Source organism: Scyliorhinus torazame, chromosome 16 (assembly GCF_047496885.1).
Source record: "Scyliorhinus torazame isolate Kashiwa2021f chromosome 16, sScyTor2.1, whole genome shotgun sequence".
NCBI lineage: Eukaryota > Metazoa > Chordata > Chondrichthyes > Carcharhiniformes > Scyliorhinidae > Scyliorhinus > Scyliorhinus torazame.
In genome coordinates, this window is record NC_092722.1 from 8,579,896 (window position 1) to 8,602,324 (window position 22,429).

General features: G+C 43.6%; 1 protein-coding gene across 4 annotated transcripts in view; it reads right to left on the reverse strand.

Moving 5' to 3' along the window:
* The window catches only part of clstn1 (calsyntenin 1), a 130,063-nt gene that overhangs the window by 82,485 nt on the left and 25,149 nt on the right, over nucleotides 1-22,429 (reverse strand). For all 4 annotated transcript variants that reach the window (XM_072477901.1, XM_072477899.1, XM_072477900.1 and 1 more), the window contains exon 2: nucleotides 1,379-1,501. In XM_072477901.1, the coding sequence (XP_072334002.1) occupies nucleotides 1,379-1,501 (123 nt within the window). The remainder of the gene's footprint in view (nucleotides 1-1,378; nucleotides 1,502-22,429) is intronic.

Here is a 22,429-nt window from a genome sequence, read left to right on the forward strand (position 1 = left end):
GTTCAATTCCCGTACCAGCTTCCCCGAACAGGCGCCGGAATGTGGCGACTAGGGGCTTTTCACAGTAACTTCATTTGAAGCCTACTTGTGACAATAAGCGATTTTATTTTCATTTATGCATTCTAATGAAAATACCAGACCTCTGAAACATTAACTCTCTCCTCTTTCCACACCCAACTGCCAGACCCAACTAGTTCCAGTTTTTGTTTTTATTTCAGATCTCCAGCATCCACAATTTGCCATCTGATGAATTTATTTTTATATTGCATACACTAGGAGGTATTAGGGAAAGACGAAGGATGTAACAACAAAGTGTTTTGCAGTGTTATGTAAAGGTGAGAAGCGATATGAAGAAACATGACTCAAGTACAGAGTTATTTACATCTCAATTATTTTAATGGGTTCCACACCCATGGCAAAATAAAACATAACCCCTACGTCTAAGAGTTTTATAAGACTCAGTGGTTTATATAGTTCTGCTTAACAAATCCATCCATTTTAATAATGACAACGAACAAGGGAGAAGGAGTGGGACTAGGTGATTTGCTCTCCTAGAGAGCTGGCAGAAATGACAGGTCAAATGGCCCTCTGTGCTGTAACCATTCTATGATTCGAACTGCAATCCTACTGAAACTTATGTGGTAAAGCGAACAAAGAGACCCATGGATTCCAAATAATGGGGAACAATGTTCTGAAATCAAGTTCTGTCAATGTTCTTTTTGTTTTAAATTTAGAGTACCCAAGAGCACTGTTGCTTCACAGTGCCAGGGACCCGGGTTCGATTCACAGCTTGGGTCACTGTCTGTGCGGAGTCTGCATGTTCTCCCCATGTCTGTGTGGGTTTCTTCCAGGTGCTCCGGTTTCCTCCCACAGGTCCTGCAGGACTTGCTTGTTAGGTGAATTAGACATTTTGAATTCTTCCTCAGTGTACCCGAACAGGCGGAGTGTAGCGATTAGGGGATTTTCACAGTAACTTCATTGCATTGTTAATGTCAGCCTACCTGTGACACTAATAAAGATTTATTTTTACTTTTTTAAATTTCCAATTAAGGGGCAATTTAGCGTGGCCAACTGACCTACTCTGCACATCTTTCCAGGTTGTGAGGGTGAGGCCCACGTAGACACGGGGAGAATATGCAAACTCCACACGGAGGGTAACCTGGGGCCAGGATCGAACTTGGGTCCTCGGCACTGTGAGACAGCAGTGCTAACCACTGTGCCACCCCTGTCATAATGTTCTTTGATGTAGATTTGAGGCCATTTATAGTTTTCAGCTCCATAATAAAACAAATCCCATATTCAGAAAAATTTCCAATTGAAATATGTAATTCAGCATTTTGATGCAAGAAATTACATTTACAGATCAATTTTTACATACCCGCATAACGTAGAGGTGCATCTTTATCCAAGGCAATTAATGGAGGATCCAGCAAGACGGAGATGTCATTTTCTGTTACAATACCGTGATACGTGGTTTCTATCCATGGCTTGTGCTTGTTAACTATAAACAGAAAATAAAATATCAATGGTTGATCAAATAGAATTTTATTGCATTTGACAAAATATAAATCTTGAACGTACATACCAAATTAGAGAAATATTTTTACTTATTGCTTAAAACTCTGATGCTTCAAACAATCCAAACCTGGCAAATTCAAAACCAAAATTAGTGATGTAAAACGATACTTCAACTAATCACCTCTACAATTATCTATCTCCAAAGCAACAGCCTCTCTCGCGACTACAATACAAGTGGTAAGAACTACCGAGTTATGGTCTAAGTTATAAATACTGCCATATTATATTTGTCCAGTCACAATCCTTTAAGATAAAATGGCAGAAGGGCAGCACCACGGCGCAGTGGTTAGCCCTGCTGCCTCACTGCGCCAAAGTCCCAGGTTCAATCTCGGCTCTGGGTCACTGTCCATGTGGAGTTTGCACATTCTCCCCGTGGTTGCGTGGGTTTCGCCCCCAACAAACCAAAGATGTGCAAGTTAGGTGGATTGGCCACGCTAAATTGCCCCTTAATAGGGAAAAATGAATTGGGTACTCTAAATTATTATTTTTTATTTTTTTTAAAGATAAAACAGTACTGGGCTTGTGGCTGTTCTCAACCAGGCCATGTGCATATACACTCCAACTCTATCTCTAAGTTTGCGGATGATATGACTGTGGTGGGCCGCATCTCAAACAACGACGAATCAGACTACAGGAAGGAGATAAATCACTTGGTTGCATGGTGTACCGAAAACAACCTCTCTCTAAATGTTGAAAAGACCAAGGAACTGATCATAGACTTCAGGAAGCGCAGCACGACACACATTCCCGTCTGCATCAATGGCTCCGAAGTGGAGATGGTCGATAGCTTTTAAGTTCCTGGGGTCACCATCACCAAGTCTGTCCTGGTCCACTCACATTGATGCAAGTCAAGAAAGCCCAACAACGTCTCTACTTCCTACAGAAGCTAAAGAAATTTGGCATGTCTGCATCAACTCTCACAAACTTCTACAGATGTGCGATAGGGAGCACCCTATCCGGCTGCATCACAGCCTGGTATGGCAACTGCTCGGTCCAAGGTCTCAAGAAACTGCAGACTGTGGTGAACTCAGTCCAACTCATCATACAAACTTGCCACCCCCACATTGATTCTCTATACTCTCGCTGCCTCAGGAAGGCAGACAGCATTATCAGAGACCACTCCCACCTAGGCTTTGCCTTCTTCCAGACCCTTCCTTCAAGCAGAAGGTACAGAAGTCTGAATACTCTCACATCCAGACACAGGAACAGCTTCTTCCCCACAGCTACAAGACTCAACGACTCCCCCTCGGACTGATCGTTTCCCTGTAAGAACACTATTCACAATGCCCTCTGCTGCTCTTGCTCATGCATTTGCTTCGTTTGGCCCCTTGTTCCGTACTGTAACCAATCACTGTTTTGTCGATGTACCATTTGTCAATGTTCTCTGTTGATTATTCTTGTGTCTATGTACGTACTGTGTACGTTCCTTGGCCGCAGAAAAACACTTTACACTGTAGTTCGGTACATGTGACAATAAATCAAATCAAAACAATATACACGTATATATGTGTGCGGATATATTTTGCATGCACACACACATTTTGCATGCAAAGTGTAGGTTTTGTACAAGAGACAATTTAGTGAATGTGCAGCCAAGTCATTCTCAGACCAAAGGTACTTGAGACATCAATTCCATGCAAATCTACCAAACTATTTAGTCAACAGCTGATTAATATAGACAGACTTAGATCAAGCACCAAAACACAAATAGTTAATTAATGTAGTATCTGAAAATGAAATGAAAATCGCTTATCGTCACAAGTAGGCTTCAAATGAAGTTACTGTGAAAAGCCCCTAGTCGCCACATTCCGGCGCCTGTTCGGGGAGGCTGGTCCGGGAATTGAACCGTGCTGCTGGCCTGCCTTGATCTGCTTTCAAAGCCAGCGATTTAGCATTGTGCTAAATACAATTGTATCTAGATACAATTACAGTTCATGTCAAATGCGGAAGAAAAAAAAGCTGGAGGGAGGTAGTGACTAGAATGAAAATGAGGGGAAGCTGGTCCAAGAACTAAGAGCAATAGGATTAAAGCAAATTACTGCGAATGCTGGAATCTGAAACGAAAGAGAAAATGCTGGCAAATCTCAGCAGGTCTGGCAGCATCTGTAGGGAGAGAAAAGAGCCAACGTTTCGAGTCCGATGACTCTTTGTCAAAGCTAACAGACAGAGAAAGTGGGAAATATTTATACTGTGGAGTGAGAATGAAAGATGAGTCATAGCCACAGAAACCCAGGGAAACCGGGTGCTAATGGCCACAGAAACCAAGGGGAAAGACTGCTAATAGCAGGGAAACTATCAGAGGATGAACTGTAGATGTGGGGGGTGGGGAAGGGGGAAGCAAAGAGGAGAAAGGTGGATAAGATTGCGGGGGGGCGGGGGGAGAGGAGGAATTAAATATATATTAAGAAAGAAAGAAATGGTAAAAGACCGTTAAAATGAAATGGGATGAAAACAAATGGGTCGAGGTGGGGTAGAGCTGATCTGAAGTTGTTGAATTCGATGTTCAGCCTGTAGCGTGCCTAACCAGAAGATGAGATGTTGTTCCTCCAGTTTGCTTCACTGGAACATTGCAGCAGGCCAAGAACAGACATGTAGGCATGGGAGCAGGGTCTTTTTTTAAAATGGCAAGCAACAGGAAGGTCAGGGTACTGAATGCACACAGGCGTACAGACCGAAGATGCTCAGCAAAGCGATCACCCAGTCTGCATTTGGTCTGCCCGATATAGAGACCACCACATTGGGAGCAGCGAATGCAGTAGCCCAAATTGGAAGAGATGTAAGTGAAACACTGCTTAACCTGGAATGAGTGTTTTGGGCCTGGGATGTTAAGCATGGAATAGGTAACGGGGCAGGTGTTACACCTTCTGCGATTGCATGGGAAGGTGCCATGGGTGATGGGAGAGGAACTCGGTAAGGTGGAGGAGTGGACTAGATTGTCTCGGAGGGAACGGTCTCTGCGGAATGCTGACAGAGGGAGTGAAGAGGTGTTTGGTGGTGGCATCCCGCTAGAGTTGGCGAAAATGGCGGAGGATTATGCTTTGCTTACGGAGGCTGGTGGGATGAAATGGGAGAACGAGGGGGACTCTCTTCTTGTTCTGGGAGGGAGTGGAGGGGGCGAGGGTAGTGGCGCGGGAGATGGACCGCACACTGTTGAGGGCCCTGTCCACGACTGTAGGTGGGAAATCACGGTTGAGGAAGAAGACATTTTTGAAGCACCATTTTGGAAAGTGGCATAATCGGAACAAATGAGACGGAGGCGAAGGAGTTGAGAAAGGGATGGAGTCTTTACAGGGTGTAGGGTGCGAAGAGCTGTAGTCCAGATAGTTTCCCTGCTATTAGCAGTCTTTCCCCTTGGTTTCTGTGGCCATTAGCACCCGGTTTCCCTGGGTTTCTGTGGCTATGACACATCTTTCATTCTCACTCCACAGTATAAATATTTCCCACTTTCTCTGTCTGTTAGCTTTGACAAAGAGTCATCGGACGCGAAACGTTAGCTCTTTTCTCTCCCTACAGATGCTGCCAGACTGTGGGAGTCAGTGGGCTTGTAGTGGATATTAGTGGATAGTCTATTTCCGGAAATGGAGACAGAAAGATCAAGGAAGGGAAGGGAGGTGTCTGAGATGGACCAGGTGAAAGTGATGGAGGGGTGGAAACTGGAAGCGAAGTTGATGAATATTTCCAGGTCTAGGCGAGAGCATGATGCAGCACCAAAATAGTCATCAATGTGTCGGCAAAGGAGTTGTGGGAGGGGGCACGGATAGGCCTGGAACAAGGAATGTTCCACATACCCCATAAAAAGGCAAACGTAGCTAGGACCCATGCAGGTACCCATTGCTACAGCTTTGATTTGGAGACAGTGAGAGGTGTTAAAGGAGAAGTTGTTGAGAGATAGAACAAGTTCAGCCAGGCGGAGGAGAGTAGTGGTGGATAGGAATTGTCCAGGCCTCTTTTCGAGACAGAAGCAAAGAGCTCTCAGGCCATCCTGGTGTGGGATGGAGGTGTCGAGGGATTGCACATCCATGGTGAGTAGAATGCAGGTAGGGCCCGCGAACTGGAAGCTGTCAATATGACGCAATGCATCAGAGGAATCCCAGATGTAGGTGGGGAGGGAATGGACCAGAGGAGTGAGAATGGAGTCAAGATAAGAGGAAATAGGTTCGGTGGGGCAAGAGCATGCTGACACAATGGGCCTGCCAGGACAGTCCTTTTTGTGGATTTTGGGAGGTAGGTAAAAGCAGGCTGTCCAGGGTTGGGAGGCTATGAGGTTGGAAGCCGTAGGGGGAAGGCATCCGGAGGAAATGAGGTCGCTAACGGTGTTGGAGATAATGGCTTGATGTTCAGTGGTCTGGTCATGGCCCAGGGGGAGGTAAGAGGAAGTATCTGAGAGTTGGCACTCAGCCTCTGCAAGGTAGAGGTCAGTGGGCCAGACAACAACAGCACCCCCATTGTCGGCAGGTTTGATGACAAAGTCAGGGTTAGACCTGACGGAGTGAAGAGCAGAAAGTTCGGAAGGAGAGGGGTTGGAATGGAGGAGGGGGGCAGAAAAATTAAGACGGCCAATGTCCCGTCGACAGTTCTCAGAAAAGATCAAGGGCAGGTAATTGTCCCGGGGGGGGCGTCCACTTGGAGGCAGAATGTTGGAGGCACATGAAAGGATCAGTGGAACGGGGGAAGGATTCTTGCCCAAAGAAGTGGGCACGGAGACGAAGGTGGCGAAAGAAGAGTTCAACATCATGTCGAGCCCGGAATTCATTGTGGGGACACAAGGGTACAAAGCGGAGTCCTTTGCTGAGAACAGGAGCAAGAGCAATAGGAGGTCATCTGGACCCTTGAGCCTGCTCTGCCATTCAGTAAGATCATGGCTGATCTTTTATGGACTTAGTACCACTTATCCGCCCGCTCACCATATCCTTTTACTCGTTTACTGTTCAAAAATTGCCTTAAAAACATTTAACGAGGTAGCCACAACTTAGTGGGAATGCTTAAAAGGATATCAGGCTTGAGAGACCAGTGAAAATACAAATATCTTGAAATAAAGATGCTTTTCATCCTCAGTCCAATCAGTTCTAATAAAAATATTTTTGAAGGCAGCTGGTCAACAGTCATTCTGCATTTAATTCTTAATAGATCATGAAGCTCCAATCCAATGTCACAATAAGCTACCAGGAACACTCCCTATACTTGTTCAGGGAACAGAAGTAATACTTCCACAAGAAACTTTATGCAAAAATGTTTAATTACAGGGTGCCTCTAATCAGTAGGTCAAAACCAGATGATCAGCTTCATGTGTAGCCACATTCAAAATCCCTATAGTGCAGAAGGAGGCCATTCGTCCCATCATTTCTATATCAGAGGCGAACCCCACCCACTCCCACATCCTATCCCCATAACGCCACCTAACTTTATTTTTGGACAGTAGGGCAATTTAAACTTGGCCAATCCACCCAACCTGCACATAATTGGAAAGTGGGAGGAAACTAGAGCACCCGGAGAAAACCCATGCAGACACTCTTCATAGTATTTGGAAAAAACTATTCATTCTGAGAATATCTTGCCTTTCAAGTAAAACAAATGCAGTTTAAAAAAGAACCTGTGAAAAATTACAAGTCAAATTAAAACTTTAAAAAATTGCCCCTCCCCCCATAAAATCGCTTTCCTACCAATTATCTATTTGTCAGTTAAGCACTCTGGGGTGTTTTAATACATTAAAAGGCACCTTAATCTAAACTCAGAACAGCATCCACACGTTTCACACATTACTCATCCTCAGAAACTACATTGCAGATGGAGCAATTTTAAGCAACTTATACCTGCTAGAAGCTCAGTGGAGAATCAGCAAATTCAATTCACTTAGGGCTCTTACAATTCATCCCTATTTTGGTCCAATTTGAACCCCAGTCTCTCAGACAAAAGAGGACATTCAAGCACCATGCTCAATTAAGTTTGCTTTGTAGTACTCATTCGGATTTCCAACAATGGGAAGCCAAACTGAATAAAATTGGATTAACGTTGCATGAAGAGAACATTTCTAATTGCAAACTTTTTCAACCTGCATCTTCAATAAATTTTAATGCTTGTGCCAACTTTGCTCAGTACGTACCATATGAACAGTTGTGGGTTCAAACTGCATTAGAGAATTTCATCTAGGCTGCTAATTACCAGTGGAACTTTCAGTTTGGTATGAGGTGGTACTTTCCCAGTACAACGTCAAACAGTTTTTGACACATCATTTTTGTGTCCTGGCTACTATTCCTCTCAACCAACTCCACCAGAAATAGATTAGTTATTTATTTCACTGCTGCTTCTGAGACAACACAGTATCCAGATTGGCTACCATGCTTGGCTACACCATGAACCTATAATCATATAGTGCCTTTAACATAATGAAACATCAAGGCATTTCACAGGAGCATTCTGACACTAAGCCACACAGGAGATATCGAATCAAATGACCAAAAGCTTGGTCAAAAAGGTATGTTTAAAGAAATGCCTTAGAGGCAGAGAAAAGGTGGAGAGGTGGAGAGAGGTCATTCTAGAGTTTGGAGCCTAGACAACCAAAGACATAACCACCAACAGGATATCAATGATACCTGGCAATGCAAGAGAGACCAGAATTAGAGCAGTGCAGATAGGAGGGTTGTGGAGCTGGAGGATATTATAGGAGATCAGGAGGGACAAGGCCATGGAAGAATTTGAAAACAAAAGGAGAGAGAATTTTTAAAATCAAAATGTTGCTTGACCAGGAGTCAATGTGGGCCAGTGGGCATAGAGGTGATAGGGAAATGTGACAGGCAGCAGAATTTTGGATGACTGCAAGTTTACGGAGGATGGAATGTGGAAGGTCAGCCAGGAGTGCATTGAATTAGTCGAGCTAAGAGGTAACAAAGGCATGATGAACTGAGAAAGGGACAAAAGTCAGGCAATGTTACAGCAGTGGAAACAGGTGGTCTTAGTGATGGCAGACAGGTCAGAAGCTCTGGGATCAAACGTGACAACGGGTTTGTAAACAGACCAACTTAATCTCAGACCATTTCCAGGGAGAGGAACGGAGTCATTACCTAGGGATCAAAGTTTGGACCAGGGACCAAAGCCAACTGGCACCATTCTTCCCAATATTTCATTGTAGAAAAGTTCTGCTCATCAGGTACTGATTATTGGATAAGCAGTCTGATAATTCAGCAACAGAGGAGTCGTCGTGCGAGGTAGTGCTGAGCTGGTGTCATTGTGTGCAGGTGCAAACTAACACTGTCTTCAGATGCTCAACAGTGGGCTGCACTTCAAAAGTACTTTATTATGAAGTTTTGGCAAATGCATGCTACAGCTTCCTCAATTTACACAAAGCATGTGCCTTATATAACTAATGTTTAAAGGGCAGAATGGTGGTGCAGTGGTTAGCATTGCTGCCTCACGGCGCCAAGGTCCCAGGTTCGATCCCGGCCTGCGTCACTGTCCATGCGGAGTTTGCACATTCTCCCCGTGTTTGCGTGGGTTTTGCCCCCACAAGCCAACAATGTGCAGGGTAGGTGGATTGGACACGCGAAATTGCCTCTTAAATTGGAAAAAATGAATTGGGTACTCCAAATTTTTTTTTTTTTAATTAACTAATGGTTAAAAAGGAGTGTTAATCGAACCACAGATTTAGTGGAACCAAATTAACTTTGTTTGGTGGATTGTTCTAATATTTTCTTGGAAAACAAAAATTACCTGCTACTCAAGATATTGTGAATATTCTTTTCCATCAAACAAATGGGGCAGCAGAATAATCGTAACTAATCGTGCACTTAAACGTAGGGCAGCACAATAGCAGTGGTTAGCACTGTTGCCTCACAGCACCAGGATCCCAGGTTCGATTCCCGGCTTGGGTCACTGTTGGTGCGGAGTCTTTACGTTCTCCCCGTGTGCGCGTGGGTTTCCTCCGGGTGCTCCGTTTTCCTCGCACATATCCCAAAAGACGTGCTGTTGGGTCGCCGGAATGTGGCGACCTAGGGGATTTTCACAGTAACTTCATTGCAGTGTTAATGTAAGCCTATTTATGACAATAAAGATTATTATAAAGTAGTATTCCAAGATGAAACGTGCCACAAGTGCACTGATTTGCACGGTTCCTGGACTTTAGATCTGAACCTCCTGTCTAGTTACTGGCTGAGGCACAAAGATTCCATAGCGATTTTTCTTTCTTGTGGAAGAGGTCCCAGGCATCCAGTTAACACTTTCTCCAATTTCTGGAGATCAGTAACTGTAGAGAATCTTCAGCACATCTCTCTGATAAGTCTTTTCAGAAAGTGTGTGCAATCCCAGACTGTGGGATGTGGGCACCACCAGAAAGGCAACATTTATTGTCCATCCTTAATTTTTCTGAAATGGTGGTGGGCAACCATGTTGAAAAATATCTAATATGTTACTACAGTAGAACTGACATTTTCTCTGGACAACATCACGCTGCAACTGGTAAGCAAATTGAACCCAGGTACTACAGTATGCCTTTAACTGGCCAAGAGGCAATTTGCTGCACACATTTCCTTTGCCAAGTGCAACTTGATCATCATGAAAAATGCTGCAAAGTAGCCAAGTAGCAAAATCCATCTGCTTTTTAAAATTGTACCTACTTGAGGATTTCATGTAAAATACCTGATCAGGTTTAACATCAAGACCGTGGCCAAAACTTTAATAACTAAGCACTTATGCAAGAAAATTATAGCAAAGTTTAAAAATGGACTTGTTAATCTGTATAAAAGTTCACAATTTAAGAAGTTTGTGTTCGAATGGACAGAATGGCAGAATGACATTAACAGCACCAGCTCTGCACTGACTTGCAGTTACACTGAAGATTTAACAGTCTTCAGAGGATTTATTTCCTGGAATACCCGATACCCGCCCGCGGGTCGCGCCCCTGAGTTTGACAATGCCTGCTCTAAATGATGAAGAGCTAGAAACAATGAAGGCTCAAAGGTGATTTGGAAATCCTGGTACATGGATCATGGAAATGTCATGAACAGGTACAGAAAATAATCACGGTCACCGACCGTGTGGAGTTTGTACATTCTCCCCGCACAATCTAAAGATGTGCAGGGTAGGTGGATTGGCCATGCTAAATTGCCCCTTAAAATTAAAATCAATAGTTGCTAAATATTTGGACAAGCTTACAGAATATCTCAAAAGGTTATCGATGTATAACTGACCTACAAGACCAGGTTGAGTTTGTTCCCTGCCCTTGGGAAATTCAGCTCAGAGCGAAAGTAGAATTGGAGAACAATTAGCTTTGACATTCCTTTGACCTGATGTGTGGGAAAAGAGATAATATGCAAAAAGGCTCACCACACACAATTCTTCTGACTTGAACATGAAAGGATAAATTGACCAATGTACAGGAAGGTCTCACTGCACCCACTCAAGAGTGTGCCCTCTCAAAAAAAAAAAAAAAGGGGGGGGCGGTACGGGAATAAATTGGACTAAGAGAATCCAAGTGAAAGGCCCACAATATTCAAGACTAGTGGTGAATAAATGCTAGCAGAAACAGAAAATTATTTGCCAGAACTCGGATGGACTGAGCTGCACTTGTCCCACGCCGTCGCTTGAATACTATTGCTTTTTCCTAAGTAGTCGCTTGAATACTATTGGTTTTCCTAAGTATCGTTTTTCTATCAGTCTAGCTCAATGATCTTTCTATGCTTTCACCGTCAGCAGCTTTCTGGTAACTCAAGCAATTAGCCATTCGTCATGCACACGACCAGACAGTAAGCAGATCATTGGACAAGAGATCAGCTGTAAAGTCACTTAGTACACCCAAATGAATTAATAGAACTGATGAGTAAGAAATCAGCAGAAACTTTGTTCACCCCCAGACCCAGCTCCAAATTCAGAACAGTATCACTGGGATTAGGTCAGATTTGAAAAAATCCTTTCAAACAAAATCTAATTTCAAGATTTGTGAACTGGGTAAAGCTACTATATAAAAGGAGCCGACGGAGAGTGTCCGCACAAACAACATTTGCGTATTTTCTCTCCACCGTGGGACTAGGCAGGGATGTCCCTATGTCCCCCCTGCTGTTTGCACTCACGATTGAGCCATTGGCCATCGCATTAAGAAGTTCAGGGGTATGGAAAGGAATAGTGCGGGGGTGAGGGGGGGGGGGGGGGGGGGGATAGGGTGTCCTTATATGCCGATGACTTGCTGTTACAAGTGTCGGAACAGAGTGTGTCGATAGGGGGAATATTGGAGCTGCTTCGAGTGTTTGGGTCTTTCGCGGGGTACAAACTAAATCTAGACAAGAGTGAGTATTTTGCGGTGTCGCGTCTGTGTGGGGGGGCGCCTGCCATTACGTAGGGCAGGGACTCACTTTAGGTACCTGGGGGTGCAGGTTGCCCGGGAGTGGGGGGGGGGGGCTCCGCAGGTATAACATTTCTAGTTTGGTGGGGAGTGAAAGCTGATCTGGCACGGTGGGATGGTCTCCTCTCTGTCACTGGCGGGTCGAGTACAGACTGTTAAAAACGAACGTATTGCCTCGATTTCTGTTTATTTTTCAATGCCTACCGATTTTCCTGCCAAAGGCTTTTTTCAGAGAGATTGAGGGAAGGATTACTTCATTCAAATGGAGAGGGAAGGTGGCCAGAATTAGGAAGGTGCTACTACGGGGGGGGGGGGGGGGGGCAGGGGGTTTGGATCTTCCGAACCTGATGTATTACTACTGATGTGGAGATGCCGGCGTTGGACTGGGGTGAGCAGAGTAAGAAGTCTTACAACACCAGGTTAAAGTCCAACAGTATTATTTCGATGTCACTAGCTTTCGGAGCGCTGCTCCTTCCTCAGGTGAATGAAGAGGTATATATAGATAGACAGATTCAAATCTGTAAAGATTTAATCACCTGCTAATGCTCGCATTCCAAGCATTGTCTGGCATCTTTGAATCTGTCTATATATATGTTTCTGGAACATACCTCTTCATTCACCGGAGGAAGGAGCAGCGCTCCGAAAGCTAGTAACATCGAAACAAACCTGTTGGACTTTAACCTGATGTTGTAAGACTTCTTACTGTATTACTACTGGGCAACGAATGTGGAGAAGGTTCGGAGCTGGGTCAGAGGGGTTGATTCCCAGTGGGTCAAAATGGAGGAGAGTTTGTGCAGGGGGTCGGGATTGAAAGCACTAGCAACTGCGCCGCTCCCAATGGCCCCAGGGAAATACTCGGAGTCCGGTAATAATAGCTTCATTGAGAATTTGAAGGCAGTTTCGCCAACACTTTGGGTTGGGGGCAGCGTCAAAGAAAATGCCGATTCGGGGGAACCTCAGATTTGAGCCAGGGAAGTGGGATGGAAAATTTTGGAAATGGGAGAAGGGGATTAAGCCACTAAAAGATTTGTTGCTTAGGGGTCGGTTTGCAGGATTGAAGGAGCTGGAAGCAAAGTTTGGGCTGGAGGAGGGGGAAATGTTTAGCTACATGCAGGTTCGAGATTTTGCCAGACAGGAGATACAGAGTTCCCGGTGGAGTCGGCCTCCACATTGCTGGAGGAGGTGCTGACAACAGGAGGACAGAAGAAGGGGGTAGTGTCAGCGGTTTACGGAGCTTTTTTGGAAGAGAAGGCACCACTGGAAGGGATCAAAGCAAAGTGGGAGGAAGAGTTGGGAGAGGATATGGAGGTGGTGTTCTGGTGTGAGGTGCTCCGGAGAGTGAATGCTTCCACCTCGTGCGCAAGGTTGGGGCTGATACATCTGAAGGTGGTATACAGAGCACACCTCACGAGGGAGAGGATGAGCCGATTCTTTGAAGGAGTAGAAGATGTGTGTGAACGTTGCAGGGGCGGTGGGGGGGTTAATCCTGTCCAAAGCTAGAGGATTACTGGAAGGAGGTTTTTAGGGTAATTTCTAAAGTGGTGCATGTGAAACTGGACCCGGGCCCCCGGGAGGCCATATTCGGGGTGTCGGACCAGCAAGGGTTGGAAACGGGTGCGGAGGCAGATGTTGTAGCCTTAGCCTCGTTGATCACCCGAAGGCGGATCCTGATAGGTTGGAGAGCAACCTCTTCACCGTGCCCTGGCGTGGCAGGGGGACCTGTTGGAATTCTTGACTCTTGAGAAGGTTAAGTTTGAACTGAGGGGAAGGATGGAGAGGTTCTATAATTCATAGGCCTTATTCATTATGGACTTTCAAGAACTGGATAACATCGAACATTAGTTGGGGAGGGTGGTGTGTGTTAATGGCAACTATGGGTGATCCCTAATTCCTTTTTGTCATTTGTTTGTGTGAACATGCGGGCTAATGTTTGGAGTTTGGTGGGAGGATGGGATCGTTGTTATTGATATGGGGATTTCCATATTTGTTACTGATTATTGTTTATTGTTGGTGGGTGTAAATTTGGGAGAAAATGTGAAAAAAGAGAATTTAAAAAAAAAGGAATTTCATCCAGTACATGACCACTGGATGCCTCAAAATACTTTGGAACAGTCATCATTGTTGTAATATAAGAAACATGGCAGCCAATTTTCACAGAGTAAAATTTCCCACAAACAATATGATAATGACCAGATAACCTGTTTTGTGATGTTGATCAAGATATAAATATTGGCCAGGACACTAGGGAAACAGGATCTTCAATGTACACCCAAGGGGCAGACAGGGCCTCCATTTAACATGTCAGCCAAACCACACCTGAAAGTACTACTGTCTCTTAGTACTGCACTGGATTTTTAAACTCAAGTCCTAGATTCCCGTACCAGCCTCCCCGAACAGGCGCCGGAATGTGGCGACTAGGGGCTTTTCACAGTAACTTCATTGAAGCCTACTTGTGACAATAAGCGATTTTCATTTCATAGAAAGGGACTTGACCCCAGAACTCAAGCGTGATACCAAATGAACCAAGGCAGACAGGTACCTGCTTCATTTTTTGGCTGATTGAGGTAAAGAGAGGGGAAAAGGATTAAAAAGAGTCAGAGAAATTCATGTCCACTCCCCAAATAAAACACTTGCAGCAACAACATTAAAGTTGTTTGTACTTAGTTCTAGCATAGTTCAAATATTCTTACATTATCCAGAATATGCATATAAATACTGTAAGGATCCTTCTTGTTTATTCTCCGTCTATTCTGGTTTTCCTCTTTTATTTTTGCAATTACATTTTTGATCCATGGAAGATTTACAGACATGTGCTTTTTTTAAAAATTCAGAGTACCCAATTATTTCTTTCCAATTAAGGGGCAATTTAGCGTGGCCAATCTACCTATCCTACCAATCTTTGGGTTGCGGGAGTGAGAACCACGCAGACATGGAGCGAATGTGCAAACTCCAGATGGACAGTGACCCAGGACCGAGATCGAACCCGGGATCTCAGCGCCGTGAGGCAGCAGTGTTAGCCGCTACACTACCCTCAGACATGTGTCGTTAAGGCAGTCTGCCATTTTAATTCAAGCAGAAGGAAGCAGTAGCCTGTACCTTTAATTCCAACAGAAGGTTGATTGCTGACTGACCGACATCAGGGATGACTCAGTTTGATGGATTTGGCTGATGGCCAATGAACTGGTCCAAAAGGCTGCGCTCTGCCCGGTAACGGGTGGTGATTGGATATTATCACACTGGAATGTTTCCACAGGTTCCATTTCTGGTATCACTTTTTATTTCAGCAGCATGGAAGTAAAAGGTTCATCTTCTCCAGAAAACTGTTGCCAAGACTCTCCAGAAAAGATCCAGCTAAATCTCTCTATAATAAACCTGTGGGTGTTAGATTCCTGAAAACAGGGCCTGAAGGCAGGCCACCAAACTGAAAGCAAGATCTGAAGAAACGGACTCTCTCCAGGGAAATTATACAGGCTGTAAAATAAGGACTGTGATGTAGAAGCTTACTGTGAAGAAAGCCTGGGTGACTGTAATTATTTGGAAACCAAGGGCCAAAGACTTCGAGAATTTGTACAAGAATTATTGCGTTGTGACTCCGGACACATGGGGCTGGAATTGACTGCACACTTGTCCAGAGTGGCGTAACTATGCCAAACCTCAGCAAGATTTTGTGGGAGAACCAGAAGTGTAAAGATGGTAAGCAACTGGCACTAAGTGAATAAAAATGTTTCATAGCGGTTTTACCATGTTCTCCGATTCACAATGTACAGATTGTTACACTACACATGATTTTTGTAGTGTGAATTTGGAGTGTTTGACAGTAACATTCTTTCCCAAACTTAAGTGTAGGCATTGCAAATGATGATTATCTAATACAGATAATACATTACTGATGCTAAATGACACCATTTCTAACAGTTTTCATCACTAAAACCATAAAAGGCAAGGCAAATTGTACATCTTTACCAAAAGCCTTCAACAGTTAAACATATGGAATGCAGATATTGAGACAATGAGATAATCTGCAATCAGTACACTAATTCCATGAGAGCAGATTAAGGAAGTCTTGCATTTATGCAGTACCTTTCATGACCTCTGTGCCTCCTCCTAAACTACTTCACAGCTAATGAAGTGCTTTGAATTGCAGTCGCTGGTGAAATAGCAGCCAATTTGCACACAGAAACACCTAACAAACAGCAACAAGATAAATAGCCAGACAAGTTTTTAAGTGACACCTAAAACTGAAAATACTGGACAATCACAGCAGGTTTGACAGCATCACCAGAGAAAGAAGAGTTCATGTTTTGAGTCTGGATGAGCCTGTCAAAGCTAGTGATACCGGTTGATGGATAAATCTTGGCCAGGACATAGAATTTACAGTGCAGAAGGAGGCCATTCAGCCCATCGACTACATCAGCCCCTGGAAAGAGCACTCTACCTAGGCCCATGCCTCCACCCTATCCCCGTAATCCCACCTAACCTTTTTGGGCACCAAGGGCAATTTATCATGGCCAATCCACCGAACCTGCACATCTTTGGACTGTGGGAGGAAACCGGAGCACCCGGAGGAAACCCACGCAGACATGGGGAGAACGTGCAGACTCTGCACAGACAGTGACCTAATCCGGGAACCGAACCTGGGACCCTGGAGCTGTGAAGCAACTGTGCTAACCACTGTGCTGCCGTGCTGCCCTTCGTGACATCGGCGGAAGTATCCTGCACTTCTTTGAATTGTGATATGCAGTTTTATTTTTTATATTTACCAGAGGGGGGAGACAGGTACACCTGATCCGCAAGATGGCATCTCAACACAATTCAAAACCTCAGCGGACAAACTATTCTTAATGCAATGAAACAAAAACCCATGCATAGCACCTGTTCAAACACATAGCTTCAGGGATTGCTTTAGAAAGCCGAAAAGTACCAACATGCTGAAATAAACAATCTCACACACCTATTGAGTCGGGGTTGTTGAAGCAGGCGAGGCAGAAAAATGACACACCCAGACATTCAATAGTGTCTTGGTATTTTCTATCACAGATCAGCTATTCATAACACCTCAGGCTATACATTTTCTAAAATAGGAGGTTTACTGCTCAAAACACTGGCCTCGTTGTTACAGCTTTATATGTTGACTTGGAAACCAAAATACTTGCCTTTTTTTGTACAAGCCTTCCATCCTAAATGAACAAACCCCAATTAGTTCTTGCAGGCTTGCAACTGTCCATGTAACACATTAGGTCTTGTCAGAGATCACTCAAGCTCCGCCCATTACTTGCAGTAAAATTGCTACAAGTTTCTATTCTAGAATTCTGTGTTATGACGCATCAGAACACACTATCCCCAACTCATTTTTAAGTATGGTAGTAATGGTCTAATTCAAATTGGGAGCTCCAATACACTGCTGTGAAGAAAATGGACATAATCTTATCCAAACTCTCCTCTCATTATAACTGTCAGTCATGCCACTGGGAATCTCCAAAGTGCTTCACAGCCAATGAATCAGTAATTGTGATAATTGTCTATTGTTTACATAGAAGAGGGGCCAATCTGACTACAGCAAAAACATAAATCAACAGGAGACAAATGTCCCATTAGTCTTCATTTGATTGTTAGTTAGTTGAGGGATCAACACTGGTCAGCATTTCAAGGAGATTCTTGTTGCTCTTTACACCATGCCAGTTTCATTGTATTCATCTGGACACAGATGGGGCCTAAATTCAACAACTGATCCAAAATCACTGACAATGAAGCAGTGCTCAGCAATGCACTAATGAACTAATCTAGTTATTGTGATCAAATCCTGGTCCAAGACAAGAAGCCAGAACTATCTGATTCTGCTAACATAGAACCACTCATCTGAAACCAGAGGAAGTGTCAAAGTACAGTCACTCCCAGAACATTGTATCCATCCGAGCTGAGACAGATGTTGCTCACATTTTGGCCTACAGCCATCAAAATTAAATGCATTCAATCTTCCAGAAGAGTCTAACATGTCAGCATGTTTACAATATGGTTGAAGTGAAACCTAGTGATTAAGTAGAAATAATCAGTGGAATTAAGGTAGACATAGAAAGACCGTCAACCATTTGGGTTGATCAAACTTTTAAGAAAAGGCTAGGAGTTTGTATGATTATCTTTTTAAAAAACCTGAAAGTTCAAGCATTTAATTCTAGTCGTGGGTGGCTTGCAAGGTACAAAGCAAACGTGCTAACTTGCATTGCATTGTTGGACGTTGCCTGCACCAATGATAAAGCAGCTAAATCTTTCATTAAAGCATTAAATTAAATCATTGGAGGACGGTGCATACACACTACTCAACAAGTGTTTAATGTTAATGAAACTGATTTATTCTGGAAAAGGATGCCTTCCAGGACACATCTCTTCAAATAAAGCCACAAAAGATCATCTGGCATTGCTCCTTGGTGGAAAGGCAGAAGGCAATTTTAAAGTGAATCGGAGGCTGATGTACTATTCCCAAACACCAAGGACAAGTGACCTGCAAACAAGTGTAGCATGGGTAACCCAAGCAATTTTTGAAGATTGGTTTACAGCCTATTTTTGTCCATCTGTTAAGGATTATTGTTCAGCAAACAATCTCATGGGAAATATTGCTGGTCATCCTACAGTCTTGATAGCCTCAATGATAATGGCACGGTGATCTTTCTACCTTGACATCATCATAGAGGTCATCAAGAGCAGTAGGACAGCCAGGAGGATTGTCCTTGAAGCACAAGGCGTTGTTGACAAGATTATTTGTTGAAAAGCCGATGGATCAACAGGTGATTGCAACCTTCAACGTCCATTACCATAGAAGAGATTTCAACAGACCATCTGCGAAACTGAGAGTGATGTTTCTAGCTAAAGAAATTTGAAAGAGGGCTGGCATGTGGCACAGTGGTTAGCACTGGGGCTATGGCACGGGGACCCGGGTTCGAATCCCGGCCCTGGGTCACTGCGCGTGGAGTTTGCGCATTCTCCCAGTGTCTGCGTGGGTTTCACCCCCACACCCAAAGATGTGCTGGTTAAGTGGATTGGCCTTGCTAAATTGCCCCTTAATTGGAAACTAAAAATTCTTGGGTACTCTAAATTTAGATTTTAAAAAATAAATTTGGAATAATTAAGGACATTGATAACATGGTTGTGGCATGAAATACCATGGTCAGTGATGCATAGAGAGAAGTTGGGGCCAGACTGTGTTAAGAGTCAAAGACCATGTTGAACCAATTGAGAAAATCCAAAAGACAATTGTAGAAATGGGCAAGTAAATTGGATTGATGAGCTAAAACACCAAGGATGATGCATGTTGCTTGCCTCCCATGCAGAGATTTTGACTACCAAGAATCTGAAAGGAATGGAACGGAGGGCTGGGGAGGAGCAGAAGGATGAGCAAGAACAACCACCAAGACATTTGTCTCAAGATCATTCAAGTGGTGTTGTTAAGAAGCCAGAAGAGGCAATGGCCATCCTCGATGAAGGTGATGCTGACAGAGCACGTCGTTCAAGGGTCACCAGAAGCATAAAGAATAGTCAATTGCTGCAGGACGATAAAAGCAAAGAATGCAGCGGTCACTTGAAAAATTATTTTAAAAGTTCCACTGCAAAGAACCTTTTAAAAAGGATACTGCAAAGAGTCCTTAGTGTCCTCCAAAAGATCTTCAAAAAACCCTTCCAAATGCACTCCAAATAGTCTTCTGAACTTCCAATAACACCAGTCATCCATTCCCCTCAGTGAGGCATGGCGAGTACCCAAACTTTGATCTCACGTTTTTCAACGATAAATTTATCTTGGTTTAACTTCAAAATGTGAATGCGGGCAGGACAGTGGCGCAGTGGATTAGCTCTGCTGCCTCACGGCGCCGAGGTCCCATGTTCGATACCGGCTCTGGGTCACTGTCCGTGTGGAGTTTGCACATTCTCCCTATGTTTGCATGGGTTTCGCTCCACAACCCAAAGATGTGCAAGCTAGGTGGATTGGCCACGCTAAATTGTCCCTTAACTGGAAAAAATGAATTGGGTACTCAAATTTATTTTTAGAAATGTGAATGTGCATGTTGGTATGGAAATATACATTTGGGAGAGCTTTCCCGCAGAACATAATCCCTTTTATAACATTGCATCCATGTTTCACAACATCATTTCACATAACACATAGGGCAGCACGGTAGCATTGTGGATAGCACAATTGCTTCACAGCTCCAGGGTCCCAGGTTCGATTCCGGCTTGGGTGACTGTCTGTGCGGAGTCTGCACATCCTCACAGTGTGTGCGTGGGTTTCCTCCAGGTGCTCCGGTTTCCTCCCACAGTCCAAAGATGTGCAGGGTAGGTGGATTGGCCATGATAAATTGCCCTTAGTGTCCAAAATTGCCCTTAGTGTTGGGTGGGGTTACTGGGTTATGGGGATAGGGTGGAGCTGTTAACCTTGGGTAGGGTGCTCTTTCCAAGAGCCAGTGCACTCGATGGGCCGAATGGCCTCCTTCTGCACTGTAAATTCTATGAACACTGCATTTTCCAACAACCAATTAATTCCTTGAACCAATTAACAGCTTTAACCAAGGACTTCCTGTAAGTACATACAACAATCAGATCTCCACATTAAATTTAAAGTAGATGCAATTTAATGAAAGCTAATGCAATTTTGTGTGAAAGTCAGGGATTGGAGTTTGCACTGAATGGAAAGGCAAGGCAGGGTGTGGAGGATTGAGAAAAGCCAATTACTTGGAAGTTATTCAGGGTGTGGAGTGAGAAGACCCAATTAATTGAAAGTTAATGTGCAGTTAAATTAATTCACTACCTCTGGTGTTGCAACCTACCAATAATTGGGAATTTTTCTGGTCACAGGCATACTGACAGTATGCAACTGCCTTTTCCATTCCTGACTCATATGATCTTCCCAATACTGAAGATCCATGGCTCCATCATCTAACCTTTTTGTACCTGTAACTGAATGCATCCTGCAAAGTAAAGAGAGCAGATTGCAGTGTCAGTAACCTCCAGCACATTGCAGAAATAAATTTGAACAAATGCTCTGCAATATAAAACTGTCCTTAAAAACAATCAAGATTTATATCCTGAGGGTCTGTACATACTGTGTTACTTAAGACCAACAGCTGGAGTGACTGTTGGTCTTGTTAAATCAAACTGAATTAATCTCACTAGGTTTATGAGCTGTGAGCAAATATCCTACCTTACAACCCAGATGTGGCCTGCAGACTAATCTGTGATGTCCCCTTCATTTACATGCATATAGCGTATCAGATTTGGGGGGGGGGGGGGGGGGGGAAGAGAGAGGGGAGATATAACAGGAACTAATCTCCAAAAATGTAGTACTGTCACAAATCGATAACTTGTTTATTCTGTAATTATTTTAAAAACAATTAGTAAAATACAAAGCTTTGCAGGGCAATATCACAGTGCACAGAAGTTGTTAGGTATAAGTGAATTCAGGTCTGAGGCACAAGTGCTATTAAGTGAATATTTTTTAATGCAGCAAGTACTAATATAAAATCTGCTGGTTTGAGAAATTTATAACTGTTCAATTCAGAAATAAATGGGAGGCAGAATCTTAAAGTCATACATTGCAATGATTAAGGCCAACATCAGTCAAAAAGAAACGCAAGTGGAAATCCACATAGAAACTAATTTAGTTTGTACCGAGACCCTGTATTTCTTTTTTTTAAATAAAGTTTAGATTACCCAATTATTTTTTCAATCAAGGGGCAATTTAGCATGGCCAATTCACCTACCCTGCACATCTTTGGGTTGTGGGGGTAACACGGGGAGAATGTGCAAACTACACATGGACAGTGACCCAGCAGGCGCCAGGATTGAAACCGGGTCCTTGACACTGAGGCAGCAGTGCTAATCACTTCCCCACCATGCCGCCCTAGACCCTGTATTTCACAATCAATGTGGCCATTCATTTACCAGCATTGGTTAAACATCTGAAGTGCCTTGGGATGCTTTTGTGTTAAAGTCACTTGATCAATGCAAAAAGTGTCGATGAAGGATATGCAACCGAAGTGCAGCAAATGTTCTGTGGTTACTGACTAGCTTGCTACTGCTCCCATGGTGCAGTTACTGCTCCTTAAATTATCAGGTATTCCACAATCCAAACTTTAATATCCACGAGATTCCTAATTCTCCACTCCCAAATGCCACAAAAATTGTCAGAGGCCTAAATGAGGGTACACCAAATAGGGGTTGTAATTTAAAAGAATAGTTTTTAAATTACATTTTTGGGCATGTCTCAATTTAACGTAGCAGTGAATCAGCCTAGTTATACAAAGTAAAAGTATTTCTGTGAATACCAGTGAGCTGAGCTATGCTCATTGTGCCATATTTAATGTAGCCAATAAACTTAACATCTACTTTTCACTGCTTAAGAAAAACCAGCAGAACAGAGTGCTGACATTATTCTCCCAATTTAGACAGTGCTCCCATTGTTAGGTATACACAGAGTAATGCCAATAAAATAGGCAATTACTATCATTTTCTAGATGGAATAAAACAAAATGCTCCTATTAT